Source organism: Rhinolophus sinicus, linkage group LG03 (assembly GCF_036562045.2).
Source record: "Rhinolophus sinicus isolate RSC01 linkage group LG03, ASM3656204v1, whole genome shotgun sequence".
NCBI classification, from domain to species: domain Eukaryota; kingdom Metazoa; phylum Chordata; class Mammalia; order Chiroptera; family Rhinolophidae; genus Rhinolophus; species Rhinolophus sinicus.
Genome location: NC_133753.1, coordinates 103,502,230 through 103,518,747, shown reverse-complemented (window position 1 = coordinate 103,518,747; position 16,518 = coordinate 103,502,230). Strand labels below are relative to the sequence as shown.

Here is a 16,518-nt window from a genome sequence, read left to right as displayed (position 1 = left end):
AGACCACAGTCTCCATTTGGATGGAGCATGTGCTGCTCAGACCCACCAGAGAGGTGGCCTGAGGAATGTGCCCTGTTGGGGCCAAGGATTTCTTAGCTCTGGCTGGTAGGGCATGCAGCCGGCGGGAGGAAAACTGGGTTCCTGGGCAAGGCTGCCGAGAGGCAGGGTGAGCAGGCCAGACCCTGTGTCTTTGTCTCTGCCACTCCCTGAGAAGAGAAATTCAAACCATCTAAACACCACCCTCGCCCCTTGTCCACCCCACCCCTGTACACTACAGAGTGGGGTGAGCTCAAGGAGGGGAGAGTGAAGGAGGGCACGCTGTGACCACCCCCTTCTCTTTGCCCCAGTTGTGAAAACCTGCCTCTTTGTTCCATCCTCAGCATGGGCTCCCCTGGTTCACAGGAAACCTTTATCCCCCTCAACCCCTAGTCCTGACCCAGCAAAGATGGGCAGTGCCAGCTTTACACCTCCTTCCCCAGGGGTCTCCAGAGCCCCACAAGAGGTGCTGCCCACGCAACTGCCCTCAACCCTGGGCACATACCCAAGCTGGAGAGGCATGTAGACCTCCTGCCCCAAGATTCAGGGGGGTAAGGAGTCCCCCCTCCCCCAAGCACCAGCACTCTCCCCCTGCCACCACCTCCAGGCCACAGGCCCCCGGTGGGCAGGGAGGGGACCAGGTAACGCAGAGCTGCCTCCCCTGGCAGGCAGTCTGACCTTAGGGCCCAGTGTGGTCTCCAGAAGAAGATGCGTTGTCTGATGGGGCTTGTCTCTGAGATGACAGATGCCATGGAGGTCTGGGGCAAAGGCTCTAGGAACCGGAAAGGGCCAGGCCCGTTTCAAGCAAAAGGCAGCTTTTGCCTGATAATCAAAGATGAAGCTGCCCACCCACCACCAGCCCTCCCAGCCACATCTCCTCTCCTGGGCAGACCTCTTAGGAGCCCCACAGCTACCCTGGGCCACTTTTCTGAGCCTCTGGATCTGGATTTGGGGACAAGTAGGGCCCTTGCCAGCCCCTGCTAAGAGGGGACCTTGGGGATCTCCCAGGTGACAGCAGAGCACTTCAGCCCTGTGACAGAGAATTGTTGATGCCACTTCCTGAGTTGAGCACTGGGTGGAGGTTAGGAAGTAAACCCCCCATCACTGCCCACTGTAAGTCAGGGCTGGGGAGTGGCCAGTCCCTGCTGGCACAGCCACTGAGGGGTAGAGGTGGTGGTTGGCTTGAAAGAAGCTTAGGTGAGGAGGATTGTCTCCAGCGGCGGAAAGACTGGCTTTTCAGGTTTCCTAGCTACTGTGCTGAAGAAGGGGTTAGGCCTGGAGCCGCTGGAGCCCTCCATTCAAAGAGGCCGCCTGGGAGGGCAGCCAACTAAGATGGCCGACGGTGCTCGGCCCCTTGGAGAGCAGGCCGGGAAGAGTAGCCAGCGTTGTGGTGAGGGCAGGTGAGCCCTGGTATGGCTAGATACCTTTTCTTACATCTCAGAGACCACCCCAGCTTTTTTCTTTCTTTTTCAAATTAGAGGCACCAAAAGGTCAAGCTGAATTCCCTCTCATCCCCTTTGCATAGAATGTGGGAGAAGCCGCAGGGTGGGCTGTAGCCTTCCACTGTGATGCTCGCACTCCTGTGAAGCCTGCTGTAGGGAAAGGAAAGAACAGGAGCTATTGGCTTGAGGCAGCCTGTTGTCCTTGGGGCTGATGGCAGCAGGAGTGGCCTGGAGTAGAGGCAGAAGCCTGCAGCCTGGCCCGTGGCACCCATGGGCGGCCTGGTGATAAAGGGGTTTGTGGTTCTCGATTCCAGGGGAGGGGAGGCTGTGGGCGTCTGACGTGCAGGGCAGCCACTGCCCTGGGAGTCAGCACCTGTGCTGTGCGTGGCCACACGTGTGCAGAGTCCAAACCTGAGCTAAGGGTTTGGCTCACTCAGTATTTTGAGGCCTCCCTAGCATTCTGACCCATGGGCCACATGTGGAGGTGAGGGGGCAGGCCCCACACGTAGGCTCTGGGTCCAGGGTGGGGAGCGGGGCCACCCTCAGGACTGCCCTAGCCCACTTGACTTTGTTAAAACTGCTATGTGGTGGGGACAGAGATATCCCTGGTAGGGGCTCTGTCCACATAGCCAGCATGAAGGGCTAGGCCTGCTGAACCAACTCTTCAGAAGCATCTAGCCCTGAAGTCAGTGTTCACAGGGAGAGGCTACGGGTGCCAGAGTCCCTCGCCCACTGGGGCTCCTCCGAGAACGTCCAGCAAAATTGGAAGCTGGGTCAGGGGAGGGCAAAGATGAAAACCAGGCCATATTCAGGTCCTAAGACAGAGCTCAATGTGTTTCTGTCCACTGCCTCAGTTTATCCATTCAGAAAATGAGGAAGAACTGAGCAGGGTTGGCTGCAAAACTGGGGTGAGGGGGCACCTAACATAAAATCCCAAGCCCCCCCTCCTTGCTCTATGCCAAAATCATTTCCGTTATCCTGAGATGGGGGTGAGTGGATGTTGGATGCACAGTGTGGCTCTGAGGGGCCCCTGCCCTCCCCAGGGCCTCATCTTGGGGAGTCGAGCCCTCACCTGGCATGCCCCAGGTCACCAGCAGTAGCAGTGGCACCTACATCTGTCCCAAGGTCTGAGTGAGGGGAGAACTGGGCAGCCCTACACCCGGGCCCCTCACCCTTACTTTGTTAAAGAAACACAAAACCCTCGAGATTCATGTACTGTATGATGGAGAGAAAAAGTACCTAATGTTCCCCCAAAAAGACAGTATATTTTGTACTTTGTAAAGTGTTCATTAAAATGGAGAAAAAAGTGATGTCGGCTGACAGCTGTCTGATACTGTGTGGGTCCAGGGCCGTATCTTATCTCCCCTTTCTCCATATTGTGTGTGTGTGGGGGGGGGGGGAAGGAGGGCACAGGCCCAGAGCTGGGAGGAAGACAGGAAGGCCTTCCAGCCCAACTCCCAGAATCAGAGAGGAAACAGCCCCAAGCGAGAGGGGCTATGGAACAAGTTGCCCCAAAACTTAATGACCTGAAATGATTCTTTACATGTCACAATTTCTGTGGGGAATTCAGGAGCAGTTCAGGTAGCTCTGGCTCAGCCCCTTATGAGGCTGCAGTCACCTGAAGTATGGCTGGGACTGGAGAATGCAAGTCCCAGGTGGTTCAATTCACAGGGCTGCCATTGGCGGGAGGCCTCATTTCCTCTCCACTGGGGTCTCCCCACAGGGCTGCTCAAGTGTCCTCACAGTAAGGTGCTTGGCTTCCCTCTGAGCAAGGGATTCAAGGGCAAGGTCAAAGCCAAAATGCTTCCCCCTAGCCTCAGAATCCGTGCACCATCACCCCCCACCATCCTCTACCATCTTACAGCCCAGCTGATTTGACACAGGAGGAGACCACACAAGAGTCCAAGGTCATTGGGGACCATCTTGGAAATGGGCTGCAACACCCACCATTCCTCTGCCAGCCTCTGGCAGAGGTGAGCCTGGGGGGTCGGGGATCTCACGGAGCAGGACGGGGCCTTTCTGTTAACAGGACCAGCGCCCCTCCCACAAGCACTCTGACGTGTGGCTCTTGCCCTCTTGGCAGGTCGGCATTGGGGCTGCCCAGGCAGGAGAGAGAGGCCTGAGGCCAGCAGTTCCTGGGCCTTGAACACCCTTCACCTAGCCCCTCTCGGATGTTTTCCTTGGAGGGCAGGGCTGTGCCTGCATTCGACCCCACCAACCTCCCTCCCCACCCCACCTCACTCCTGTCCTCAGGAGAAGCAGAGCTGGGGATGGAAGGGAGTGAAAATGGGGGCTGAAGCACTTTCTCACATCTGAACCCAAACAAGGTCTGGCTACTGTGAAGGCGTTTCTTTCTGGGGTCTGCAGACTAACGCTCTCTCCGTCCTTCAGATACCCCACTGGAGCTACGACATCCGCGGGGACCCTTGATTGCCCCAAGACTCTCCAGCCAGTTACAAAGGCTTCGCTTTCCCACTGCTCACTCACGTTCACTGTTACCCAGGCAGCGCAGACTTCGTGCTGGGAGCTGGGGACCCAGAGAAATCTACCTTGGCCGGACCTGAGTTGCTCCCGGAGGTGTAGACAGAAGGAGCTGTGCAGGGAGTGCGGTGCTAGACCACAGGAGATGCTGTGCCCTGGGGCTGGGGAATGACCACTGCCGGGCAGCAGAGGGAGACCAGGAAGCCAGGACATGAGCGCTGAGCTGGGTGAGACCGAGCACTGAGCAGAGGAAACAGCAAAGGCACAGAGGGCTGGCATGGAGAGGTCAGAGAAAATGGGCAAGGCTGGTAGGAATGACGTAGGAATGAAAAGAGGGTGCTCAGGCCTGGCCAGGGTCTCCTGCAGGCCCTGAGGAGACGTGGAGGATGTACATGCAAGAGGTCTGGGTCACTGACTATGGCTGATAGGAGGAAAGTGGGATGGGGTCGTGGCCTCAGCGCTCAGGGCTCCAGGGCCTTCCCAGAGCAGTCAGGATGGCAGGGGCGGTCACGGAAGTAGAGGACTGGCTGACGTGCCACCAGCCCTCAGAATCATAAATGTGCCCCTCCCCCAACCAGGGCATACTTCCTGTGGGACCAGCTCTGGCTGCTCTGGGCAGGGTTCTCACCCCAGAGCATATGGAATCCCCTGGGGGCTCACCCATGCCGGGAGTCCACCCCCAAGGTCTGATTCAATATAGTTTTAAAAGCTGTTCTCAAGAGGATCACAAGGCCACAGAAGGAAAGACATCATCTGTGGTCATTTTGCCTCCTGGTTTTATCGTGTGAAATTCAGCTGGGGGTCAGGGGCAAGATGTCACGATGGTAAAGAAAGGTAGGAAAACCACCTCTGCAAAGGGAATGTGTGGAATGAGATCGTGGTGGTGGTGGCACCAAACCGACAATATGCTCAAAACCACTAATTGTACACTTTAAAATGATTTTGTTATTTAAAAAAAGAAAAAGGAATGTGGTAGAAAAGGTAACAGCTGTGGATGCACAGCGACAGCCAAGAAAGAAACGTGAGTTATTCTGACAACTCTTGACGGTTAAAGAAAGTTGCTATAAACACAGTGAAGGTTAGCACAGAAGGGAGTAAGAGGGAGGGAAGAACACAGAGGTCCGTCCTTACCTTGCAAAGGTTGATAGTGGAGCATCTCCTTTGAGATGTTTTTCCAGGAGCCCTGCCTGAGCAGAACCCGCGGAGGCGCTGGCAGCCACCCGCTAGACCCGCGGCCCACTCGTCACTCTGATGAACCCCGGGCGTGGAGAGGGTGCCGATGTGGAGGGAGAAATGTGGAGAAGAAGGCAGAGAGCCCTTAACGAGCCTGCGTGCGGGGAACAGTCCACGTTGCTGTGCCTGGGGAAAGCAACATTCAGTGTCTTGGAACTCAAGGTTAGAGTGTTATGGACTACATGATAATAACAACGGTCAAACATAAATGAAGCCCCCACAATTCCACTCCTAGGTATATACCCAAGAAAACTGAAAACATTCCCACAAAATCTTGTATGGGAATGTTGCTAAAAATAAAGAGCTGGGCCCATGTAAAACGTGTACATGAATGTTTTGGCATCATTCCCAAGAGCCCCAAAGTGGAACCAACCAAAATGTCCATCGGCTGATGAATGAATAAATAAAATGTGGTCTATCAAAAATAAAGACTATCCCCCAATGATCCTATGGTACAGCTAGGGTTGAGAAGTGCAGGGTTAGCAGGTAGAATCTGCCCAAAAGGCCTTCGTGAACTCCGCCTGGGGGCAGGTGGCCTCACCCTGTCTCCTCCATTGTGAGGCCAGATCAAGCAGAGGCAGCCATCCCCAGCCCATCAAGCTGGAACGGACGCACCCTTCTCATCACAGCATCCCCAGTGCCTGGCAGGTCTTGGCGCACGGTGGGTGCTCAGGAGTATGGATACATATCCCATCAAGCCTCTACTTCACCCTCGATATTCTGCCACTGGAATGAGCCTCGACAACTGCAGCTGTGGAACACCTTAGGGCCATGAGTCTGAGCCTGTTCAGTTCGGCTCCAAGGGTGGACTCCAGTGGGGCGTTTGATAGGCATGGCTTCGTGTGCTCTGCTCCCTGGTCTCCTGGCACTTCAGCTGCCACCATGCTTCCAGAGCAATAACCAGATGTTTCTCTGCTCCCCCACCCAGGCAGCCCCCAACACCACCAGCTGCAGTCTACCTGTTTGCCTGCCTAGCAAGACAGTCAACTCCTGGTCTGAGGAGGGAACAGTCATAGCGATTTATCCTTTTCAACTCGACTGCTGAGCACGCACCTCAGTGTGGCCCTGACAGGGACTCCACGCGTTGTCTTCAGCTCAAGTGTAACGGCTGCTGCTGTTTCGTGTTAAATATCAAGGAAGTGTGGAAGGAAGCCTGGGATTTCTTGATCGGTGCAGCATGAATCTCTGAGGGCAGCGTAACGCAACTGGGAGAGAGAAAGGCAGGTGTGGCATCCTGGGGAGGGGCAAGTTCCTGGGGCACAATCACGGCAGGACAGGGCAGAGCAGGGGCCATGGCTGCCGCTCGGTGCCAGTGCCGTCCCCAAAGCCACCTGAGAGGGTCTGTCCACATGGCAGGCGGCATTGCTTAGGGCGACACAATCAGGTCTGACACAGTGATTCCAAGAGAAGGTTCCTCAGAACAGTTTGAGCAGCCCCACTGCTGTTCCGGAGAGGCTGGGCCCCTCAGCTGCGGGCACTGGGGTGTGATGTGAGAAAAGTGTGACCTCCCCATGCAGCCTGCGCTTGGCCCTGCGCAGAGCAGCGCTGGGCACTCAGCCCGACCGTAACCCGCGGGGCTGGCACAGCACTGTCGCGACTCACCGTCAGCATCCGACGTGCCACATGGAACAGTGGAGTGCATTGTACGTGTTTCCTGAATTCATGAAAATATGGGCCATTATTCAAGAACCAAAAACGGTCACGACAGGATCCTGAGTGTGTCGGGTTGGCCTTACATGAATGGTAGGCCGTGATTTTTATTAGCTTATCCCACTTATGGAGCAGCAGCCTGCAGGTGTGGTGGGAGCTCAGAGGAGGAAGACAGACAGGGACCTTGGAAACGACTGGCCTCAAGGGAAGATGATAGTGGCCAAGTGACAAGAGTCCCCACACCTCTCTGGTGGCATCTTTCACTTGGCTCTGCACTGGCTTTGGTTACTAACCCCAAATGTACGCATGGACAGAGTCTGAGTGTGAAAAGAGAGAACGGCCGGAGGACACGGAGTTGGCCTGTGGTGTCACTTCATTCAGGGTGGCATTCGCACGCTCACTAAAGTGAGACCAGAGCTGCAAACACCAACTTTGCACAGGAACAAAATAAATCAAAGCAACCAAGCTAATGGCATAGGTGGTTTCTGTGTGTGTATTGAAGGTTGGGAGGGGCTGGGGGCAAGGGGACACAAAAGCTAGGAGGGACACGGTTGTCCACAGAGGGCCCGGTGTGTGGCAGATGTACTCTGACCACAGACTCCTGTTACCCACTAAGAACACAGCCATGCCACCCGGCTGGGCAGAACAAGCCCGCCCGGAAGGGTTTTCAGGCAAATCCAAAGTTGTCCCTTATTACCCTGGTTGCCGTGTCCAAGTTATTTCTGAAGCTGAATCTTGGCTGCCACTGGATGGGAGGCTTAAAAACCATTCCAAAGTCACCGGAGACCCTCGACCACCGTCACCACCTACGGTCCCCGACCTGCTGGGACACTCATGCTCCGTAAATCAGTATGTGCTTGAAGGTGTGTGTTGACTAAGGACCCATGACTGCTTCACGGCTAGAGCGACGCAGTACTCAGCCCCATCCAGGGGTTTCAGGAAGAAAAATGACAAATCACTTTCAATTTCAAGTTTATCAGAAAGTTTTGCTGTAATAAACCTAAGAACTGGACCCCCGCAGAGAAGGGGAGTAGCATGAGCCAAGATAAGGGTTCTGGGGTCCGCTCCCCCAGACACCACCTGGTTGGTTCTTGCTGCTCAGGTCACAGCAAGGACATCTGCTCATGACGATTCCACTTCAAGCTACAACCCTCCTCCCATCACCCATCTCCTCCTGCTTTATTTTCCTCCACAGCCCACACAACCATCTAACGTACTTAGCATTCTGCTTGTTCATTGTCCGTTTCGCCCCCTAGAATGTAAGTTTCACGAGACCTGCTTAAAGGAATTTTTGTTACCACGTGACCCAGTGGGATACACAGCACTGGCACATCCGGGGCACACAGTAAGTATTTGTTGAGTGAATGAATAAAGGGAAGGGGATACAGGCAGTGAGTAAGATCCCAGTTGTGACATGACTACCAGTTATTTTTATACTTCATTATTTGCTTCCAATTGACCTGTGGGAGTAGACGGCTCAAAAAATAGTTTCCAAGCAGGAATGTCTCCTACTGTACTTTTTCACTGGCTCCTAGTCATCTCTTTATCAAAAGCCTTGGTTTTGAAAGCTAATCTCTAAATGATCAGGTAAAATAAAGAGCTCTTCACTTCTTAAAAATAAAAAGGCAGAAAACAGACTTTATTCCAAATGAAATTTTTTTTTTAAAAGAATAAGACAAGTCAAGTCACCAATTCAAATGTTTTTCACAATTTTGAAAATCTTCCTTCTCTAAGGCTGGCCTCCAGCCAAGCTCTTGTGGGATGTGTTCAGAGCCCTCAGCCCCCTAAGAACCTGGCCTCAGTCTCTTCCTGGGGGAGGAGGGGCTTCTCCACTTTCCAAGCCAGGCAGTGAGAATGGCCATAGGGCTGGTGAAAGCCGTGGGCTCACGGACTACCAAGCTGATGCCCACCAGTATTTTCAGGGAGAATCCCAATCCCAGGGATTTGGGCATGTGTCCCAGCAGTGAACTTGCTGTGGGCAGCTGACCGGAAGTGGCTGGGTGGGTAGGGGGAACCTGAATAAAACCTCAGGCTGAAGCCAGCTGGCTCCCTGTCAGGCTGGGGCTCACCCAGTGCCCATGCACCGCCTGCCCACATACCCACCAAGAGCTATGCCGTGACCCCAGGTGCTACAGAAGCCCTCCTGAGGCCTACATTTTGTCAGGTCTAAGATCAAACAAAATGGCATGCCGTGAGAACTAAGCTTTCCTGAGACCAGTTTCTCAGAGCACATGTGACACCAGAAGCCATCGTGTGTGTCCCGGAAAGAGCCGAGAAATGTGAATTATCCGTGCCCTGCCAGGGCCACGCGGCCCTGGGACTTGTCTTGCTGGAGATCGGCCGGATAAAGGCAGCCGTCCGGTGCTGAATTCAGCAGGTCCCCCCCTGAGCTGGAGCAGGGATCACGTCCCAGGACTCCTGGTATGTGCCTGTCAGGGCTTCAGCAGAGGCTGTCACACTTCAGGAAGGTGCCTGATCCTCTCTGAGCCCATCGCAGTCCCGCGGGGCCTCTGCTAAGCAGTCCGGGTGGTTCTGAGGCTAGGGTCCGACTTGAGCAGGGCTGGTAGGAGATTCAGATGAACGACTTGGCCAGAGTCACCATGTGATCCACACCACACGCCACATCCACGGGCTCCCCAGGCATCGTCACCTGAAAAACAAGACCCAGCACATTGTGAGGGAGGCAGACAAGCCTGGAGGTGGCCCCACTTGGGCCAGATCCTGGGTCTACCTCTTGGTCGGTGACTGAACCTCTCTAAGCTGTGGCTCCTTCCCCTGCAAATGGGGGTGCTTCCACCTACCTGGCAGGGCTGCTGGGATGAGTGAACGTGATCACCGTGGAAAGGACCATGCAACTCTCCACCTAGCCAACAGTAGACATTACTGCTCATGCCCCCTCAGAGGCCACTTCGGGCACCAGCACGGACCCTGAGTGCACATCACACAGACATTATTCCCCTCTGAGCATGACCTGCCAGAGGGCAGCACCTGCTCTCAAGCCCGGTGTTCAGGGACCCTTCCTAGCAGCCTTCACCACGGCTCACGGGAGCAGCTCAAGAAACCCTTTCTCCTGCCTTCAGGGTCCACTGTGAGAACAAGTGTCTTTACCCACTTTGCCCACTAGCTCCAGCTCCAGACACATGCACACAAGTCACGTGCACCCTTGAGGAGGGATGCCGACTGTCTCAGAAGGTGCCAAAGGCCTGGCTGGCAGTCCTGCCAACACTGCCCATCCATGTTGACAACACTTCGTCACAGGAAGGCCAAGGTCACAGCAGACAGCGCTGTGGGACGTGGAGGCTCCGGCCTGTTTGCCTTTAAACTGACTCTTTGTTCTACAGCCTGGCCTTGGAAATGGGTGTGCCCACGATGCAAGGGTGTCCATACCCACAGGGCCACACTAGTTCTCTAGGAAAGGGACACTTTTCTTTCCCATTCATTCATTCATTCATTCATTCTTTTCAATAGGTAATACATTCACACACCTACAATATGACATTCAGTGAAAAAGAATAAAAAGGTACTGAATACCCACCACCCATCATCATCTGCTCCATTCCCCACCTTCCCTCTGAAATGGAAACTACTCTGAACTTGTTTCTCATTGCTCTTCCAGGGGTCCTGGATGCAAAGAGAAGCAAATGCCGAGTACGCTGTTTTCTCCGGTGGTACATTTTCAGACAGTGCCCCTGCCCCACTTTCCCCCAGCCTCGTCTGCCAGGACGCCGATGCTGCTGTTTGGACCAGATCCGAAGTCCGCCATCCGCCCTGCTGGCGGCACTCAGCTGGGCGGCGCGGCAGCTGGAAAGGGGCTCTGCAGCAGCCTGTGGAGCTGACTGAGCTTAGAGAGGAAAAGGCCTAATCCAGATGGCCTGGCCTAGAAGCCAGAGAGCAGTGCCGACCCTGAAGCGTGTGCCTGCGTCGTGTGGCAGACAAGCCCATGAGGCACTCCGGCCACGAGCACATGGGCACTGGTAACAAGCCCGCACCCCGCCCTCCCTGAACAAACACCTTTAGCAAACCTATTAGAGAAATCACTAAACAGACAAGCAGCAGTGCCGCCCCCCCCCCCCTCCCCGTTCATCGCAAAGGCTCGCAGATGCAGAAAGCAGTCCAGGCTGGCCAGGGGAGCAGAAGGAAACATGCTGCCTCTGTGGTGACTGGGCCCAGCTGGACTCTTGGCCACCTGCGCAGGCCATCGGAGCACATTACTGACCATTCCGGGGAGAGGGCCACTCTACACACTAACCTGCAGCCAAGCTGCTGCACTGAAACACCTGTGTCCTTGCTTCCCAGGTTCTCTGGCCATTAGTGCCCAAAGCAGAGGAAAGCAGGCGGCCTTGGTTTACCCACCAGGACGATGGTCCTGGCTGAGGCTGGCCTGGGGCATGCAGCCCTGGCCGCCATCACCCCCTCTTGGGAGCAGCGGGCCGCTCACCCTGGCGAGCACTTGCTCGCAGCCTCACCCAGTCTCTGAACGGAGTCCAAAAGAAGACTGCCCTCAGCCATGTTTTATTTTTGTCCTCGTCAAGGTTAAAAGTTCTATTCTAAACCAATTTACACTCACAACATTATTACAAAAGGAACCAGTTCTAAAAACCAGAAGCACTTTTAGCCTGAGGGACTCAGAAGTGTGAGCAGAATCAGTTTAGGAACACCTCTCTCCACAATTACATGTTCCTAAAACAAGCGCCCACCAGGTGAAAGGCAGAGGGAGGCTGAGAAGGAACGCTGACTCGGGCTGTGGCCCGGCCCAGCAGACTCGCCCACTTGGCCACATCTGAAATTTCCTTCCTGGCACCAAGTGACCAGGCTGAGAAGGGAGCGAGCTCGGCCTGGAAGGAGGCACTGTGCCAGGACACCCAACTCCTACCGTCACCCCCTCGGGGGCCTCAGAACCACTGAGGCGACCATGGAAGAAAGCGGCCTGGGAGGCAGAGGGTTCCCCAGCCTGTGCTCCTGACCAGAGGGGCTCCCGGGGAGGGCGCAGCACAGCTGCAGGCAGAGGCCCACCCAGAGTGGCTACAGCCCCTTCGACTCCTCAATAAGGCGCACACTGTGGGGGGGGAGCCCCAACCTTCACAGGCTGTTCTGAGGATAAGAGAGGAGTACAAGCGCCCAGCACACTGACAGCTCTGCCGTGCCCTCCAAAAGGCCGTCACGTTTGTCCAGGGAGAGTGAGAGCATTTCCCGGAGTTGAAAGGTGAAGGCCATTCAGAAACTGCCCCTAGCAGCCTGTTCCTATATGTGCAGTGCTGCCACTTAGGTCAGAGGGTCTGTAAGGCCCTGGTGACACCTGGGCAGTGTGCCCCCACACCTGCACAGCCAGGGACCTAGGTCTCCAGCTGAGGCCCTCACAGAGAATCGGATGACAGTGAGCAGACCATGTCTCACAGTCAGACATATCTGAATCCGAACCATGGTTTTGCTTCCTAGATGTGTGACCTTGAAGAAATCATTGAACCTCTCTGAGCTCTGAGTCTCAATGTGTGGCAGGAAAAATCCTGGAAAGCTTCCGGAAGGACAGGTTTAAATCAGGTGGTTCCCATGACACGACCCGGGCCTCCATACTGTCAGAAAAGCCCAGGTTCTGTGAGATTAAGAATAACTAATTAGTATCATTGTAGGCGCTACGCATAAGCCTTGACTTTTCTTTCTTTCTTGGAATACTTTTCAAATGATGTAATGCAGCTCCCACTGAAGATCAGTAACAAAATACAGTCTTTTTAAAGAATTAAAATCACCTGTAATTTTTTTTTAAATGAGTACAACAGACTAGAGTAAGATCCAGCTATCCAATGACAGAGTAATCGAGTCTTTAAGGAACCCAGCTTCATTGATCCAAAACCTGGTTCTCATCACCACCACTGTCCCAGAGCCTCAGGCTCGCATCTTGGGGCTGCACAGCGTGGGGAGGGCCGGGCCACGGACCTCAGCACCATCTGTCAAGCCCTCTCCTTAGCCCATCCTCCTAACCACAATCAAAAAGTGACGAGGGAACAAAGTAGCTCCATAAACAGTTAGGGCTCAACAAATGTACAGCAGGGAGGACGACGGTGTGGCAAGAAAGCAGCCGTAACAGGGACAGACTGACTGGCCTTTCCCTGATGGCACAGAGGCAGGGAATGACATTCCTAGAAAGAGGCTTGGTGAGTGAGGAGTCAGTGAAAGCGAAGGGGTGTCTGGTCTGAATGGCAAGTGGTGTCAGCCCCCGGCCCCCTGCTGCTTCCAGCTTCACGGTAGGGCCCAAAGGTTAGCCCAGCTATTGCAATAGGGAAAATGCTGTCAGATTTCCAATCTTATTTCACAGCTGTCCTTACATCTTTGCTCTAATCTGGAGGAACTGAAGGCAGGTGGAGCGCCCCTGGTTGCAGGGGTCATCCGTCCGAAACACAGTTGCTTTACTGTTTCCCAAGGTTCCCCTCAGAAAGGCCTTTTTGATGGGCTTCAAGAGAGGACAGAAAGGAACTACCAAGAAAACAGGTAAGATGTCTAAATTATTGATGTTCACATTTCCTGAAGTGCCTGCCATCCACTGTCCACCAACAGACTCTCCATTCCTCACATCATGGTATTTCCAGGCTCAGGGAAAAGCGAGCCAGCACCAGACAGCTTGGCAACGACTCTGGTGCACAACTATTTTTTTTTTCTAACAAGTTGAAAGTCTCCATTTTGACCTGTTCTCTTAGAAACTGCACGTACAGTTTTTATAAAGGAGTCAGAGCCTGCCCAGTTCACAGGGACCCAGGAGAGCCAGCAGCAGAGGGAAGGACCTAAAATACTGAAGTGCCTCAAAACGTTCTACGGTAGGTTTTTGACAGACAAATCCTTATTTTATTTAAATTATACTTTGTTTTGCATTTCTACATGTATTTTTTACAAATGCTTTACACAAATTCAAAACATTATTAATAACAAACTTTCAGAGAAAATACTTAGGCATGTGCATGAGCACGCACACACACGCACACTCCCCTCTGCAGAGACTGTCATGGAGGGGAACATCAGAAACCAGTCCCGGTGGCTGCCTCTGGGACAAGACATGGGAAACTTATTTTTCATAATGTACTTTGTACGAAGTACACATGCTCTGCACTGAAAAAAATAAATAGCTTTTTTTAGAAGAACTTAAAAAACTCAGTAAACAACACTAAGATAAACTACAACTGAAGGAAGAACTCTGTTCCCCTTTAATTTTGAAATGAGCCTCTTTGTCTAACTGCACCCTCCCCTAAGAAAAGCTTTTAGTTATTCACTTTGGTGGCTGTGGTAAGGTACTCTAAATATTAAACATCCTGCTTTCTTTTACATTTGCTGTAAAACATTCCTTTGCACGGCCTCTGTAAACAGCCCCTGGCAGGCCGACTCCTTCCCTTCAGACCCCCCAGGCCTCCCACCGCCTCCCCGCACCTGGCCTGCAGCCTGCTCCTCTCCGAGGCACCACGTGTTCCTGCTTTCCCGCTCCACAGCCCCGAGGACAGCCTCCCACGGGCTTCTTACAGGGCACTGTGGGACGGGAGCCCCACGCAGGCCGCTGCCACCCTGAGCAGCGGGTGCTGGGCGTCCGTCCAGCTCCTCACCTGCACTGCCTCCCCTGAGGCCATGGGGCAGGAGGAGGCTGGCCTCCCTGGGAAGGGCGTCAGTTCCCAGGGAGCTGGGGCTGGCCGCGGCACAATGGGCGCTGCGACCACATCACATGACTCTGCCCTGTGGGCATCCTGCACGCCCGCCCAGCCCAGCCTTACCCTCCATGGGAAATACTGGTCTTCCAGGCGGCCGATTCCCAGGCACCCTCGGATATTCTTGCCCCACACAAACAGCTCTCCTTTGTCTGCAAAGAAAGAAAAAGGGGCTTTGGTTGGGAGTAGGCCAAGGATACATCTCCAAGAAGAGGAAGGACCCTGCATGAGAACATGCTTTCCAGAACCTGGTACAAACACAGCCCAGTGTTAAACTCCCATTTCCACCAGACATGAATGCTTTCTTCTGCAGGGGAAAGCAGACTGCCTCCGTTCCAGAGACCTGTCCAAGTCCAGACTGACACTGTGCATCCCCAGGGAGATGAGCGTGCCCAAGGAGCCATGGGCTAAGGTGCCTGGTGCACACGGCCCCTCTGCTTGCCCCTCATGCATCTGCCCCTGCCCAAGACTGTGTGCAGGCAAACCCCGCCCTCACAAGTCATGAGATCTGAGCATCCTCAAATCCCAGGCATGTTCTGGCCTTTCTAATGTGACAGAGTGAGGAGTAGGACGATTTGTCATTCCTTGTCTGGATTTCCATGTCTCAAGAGCATTCGGTCAAGTGACACATGGTGACTGGGCACCTCTCTGGGCCAAGACTACGTCTGTGTCCCAGGAGCAGAGATAGCATAGTGACCAAACATTCCTACCCTCATGGGACTAGCTGAACAGCTAGAAATGAACAAATGCTCAAACCAAGATATACACGCTTACAAACTGTAAGAAGTGCCAATAAGGTGCTACAGGGGAAAGCCCAGGAGACGGCATCTAGACCAGGGCTCTAGGAATGCCAGCCTCTGGGATGGGACCCCAATCTGGTGGGGCAGCCCCCCACACCAGCCTTTAGTCCACATCAGCTCGGGCACTCCTTGGCACAGAAGCCCCATTCGCCACCCCACATCTGGCAAGTAGAAGAAAAGACATGGAGAAGCCAGGACTAAAATAACCTGGGCTGATTAAATAAGGAATCCTATTGTTAGGAGCTTGCAGAGCCCCCTGGTCTGACCATCACCCGTGGTCCTCCACCCTCAGATTTTACGTGTCTAACAGGACAATTCAGTCTGGCCCCCAAAATGGTAGCAGACCTCAGGGTAAACCAACCAACTCCAACTCCCAGCCGGCCATATACAAACACTGGGCACACAGATGGGAGAAGCCCAGGCTCTGACACTCCCGCTACTGAGAGGCAGTAACTGGCACGTGGGGGTGGCTGTTGGGTCTTGGGGGGACGTCTAGACAGGCATTTCATTTCAGCGTGACCCAAAATGGCCACACGGCATGATAGCAAAAAGAAAAGAGTCTACTCTGGTGGAACATTTCATATGGATTTCCAAGTATGTGACTCTGCACATAGTTTAAGCCTTAGAACAGTCTGGAAAATAGATCCCTGACACCTCCAGAAATAGTCCACAATGACTCTTACTAAGTGGCAGTAGCTTTAAAAAACTGACGTGAACTAGACTCATTTGCATATGGAAGCGGCAGTCGGCACTGCTGCCACTTGGTGCTGTAATACAGTCAGGCAAGACTCCACCCACCAGCACAATGGTCCACACTACAGCCCCCAAAGCCGGGAATTCAGACAATACTGAATGGTGGGGATCTGGAACAGTCCTCAGATTAGCACGGGGCCAGAGAACACAAACAAGGATGACCCGAACTGACTGTCCCAGGCCAGATGTTCAAAAGAAAACAATTACCATGAGATGAAAAGGTTTTTTTTAATTGCAAGGAAATACCGAATTTACTTGACAATCACAAAATGAAATTAAATTAATACAGTCTGACAATTCAAGTCAACTAAAGAGGAACAAACTGAACCAACAGCCACTGTGGTAGAATGAGAGATGTAATCAAGAGGGCTGTAGAGTAACTGGATATGTTATGGCTTTGTAACTTGGCAAGTCTTTGAGAAAACCTCCATTCCAGCCTCCCCT

The 16,518-nt window shown here is 53.7% G+C and overlaps 1 protein-coding gene across 2 annotated transcripts in view; it reads right to left on the bottom strand.

Moving 5' to 3' along the window:
- Positions 1–8,460: 8,460 nt before the first annotated feature.
- RCC1L (RCC1 like) overlaps positions 8,461–16,518 on the bottom strand; it is a 38,177-nt gene continuing 30,119 nt past the window's right edge. For both annotated transcript variants that reach the window (XM_074328447.1, XM_019754991.2), the window contains exons 10-11: positions 14,588–14,673; positions 8,461–9,492 (exon numbers count right to left, since the gene is read on the bottom strand). In XM_074328447.1, the coding sequence (XP_074184548.1) occupies positions 9,415–9,492; positions 14,588–14,673 (164 nt within the window). In that variant the 3' untranslated portion in view covers positions 8,461–9,414. The remainder of the gene's footprint in view (positions 9,493–14,587; positions 14,674–16,518) is intronic.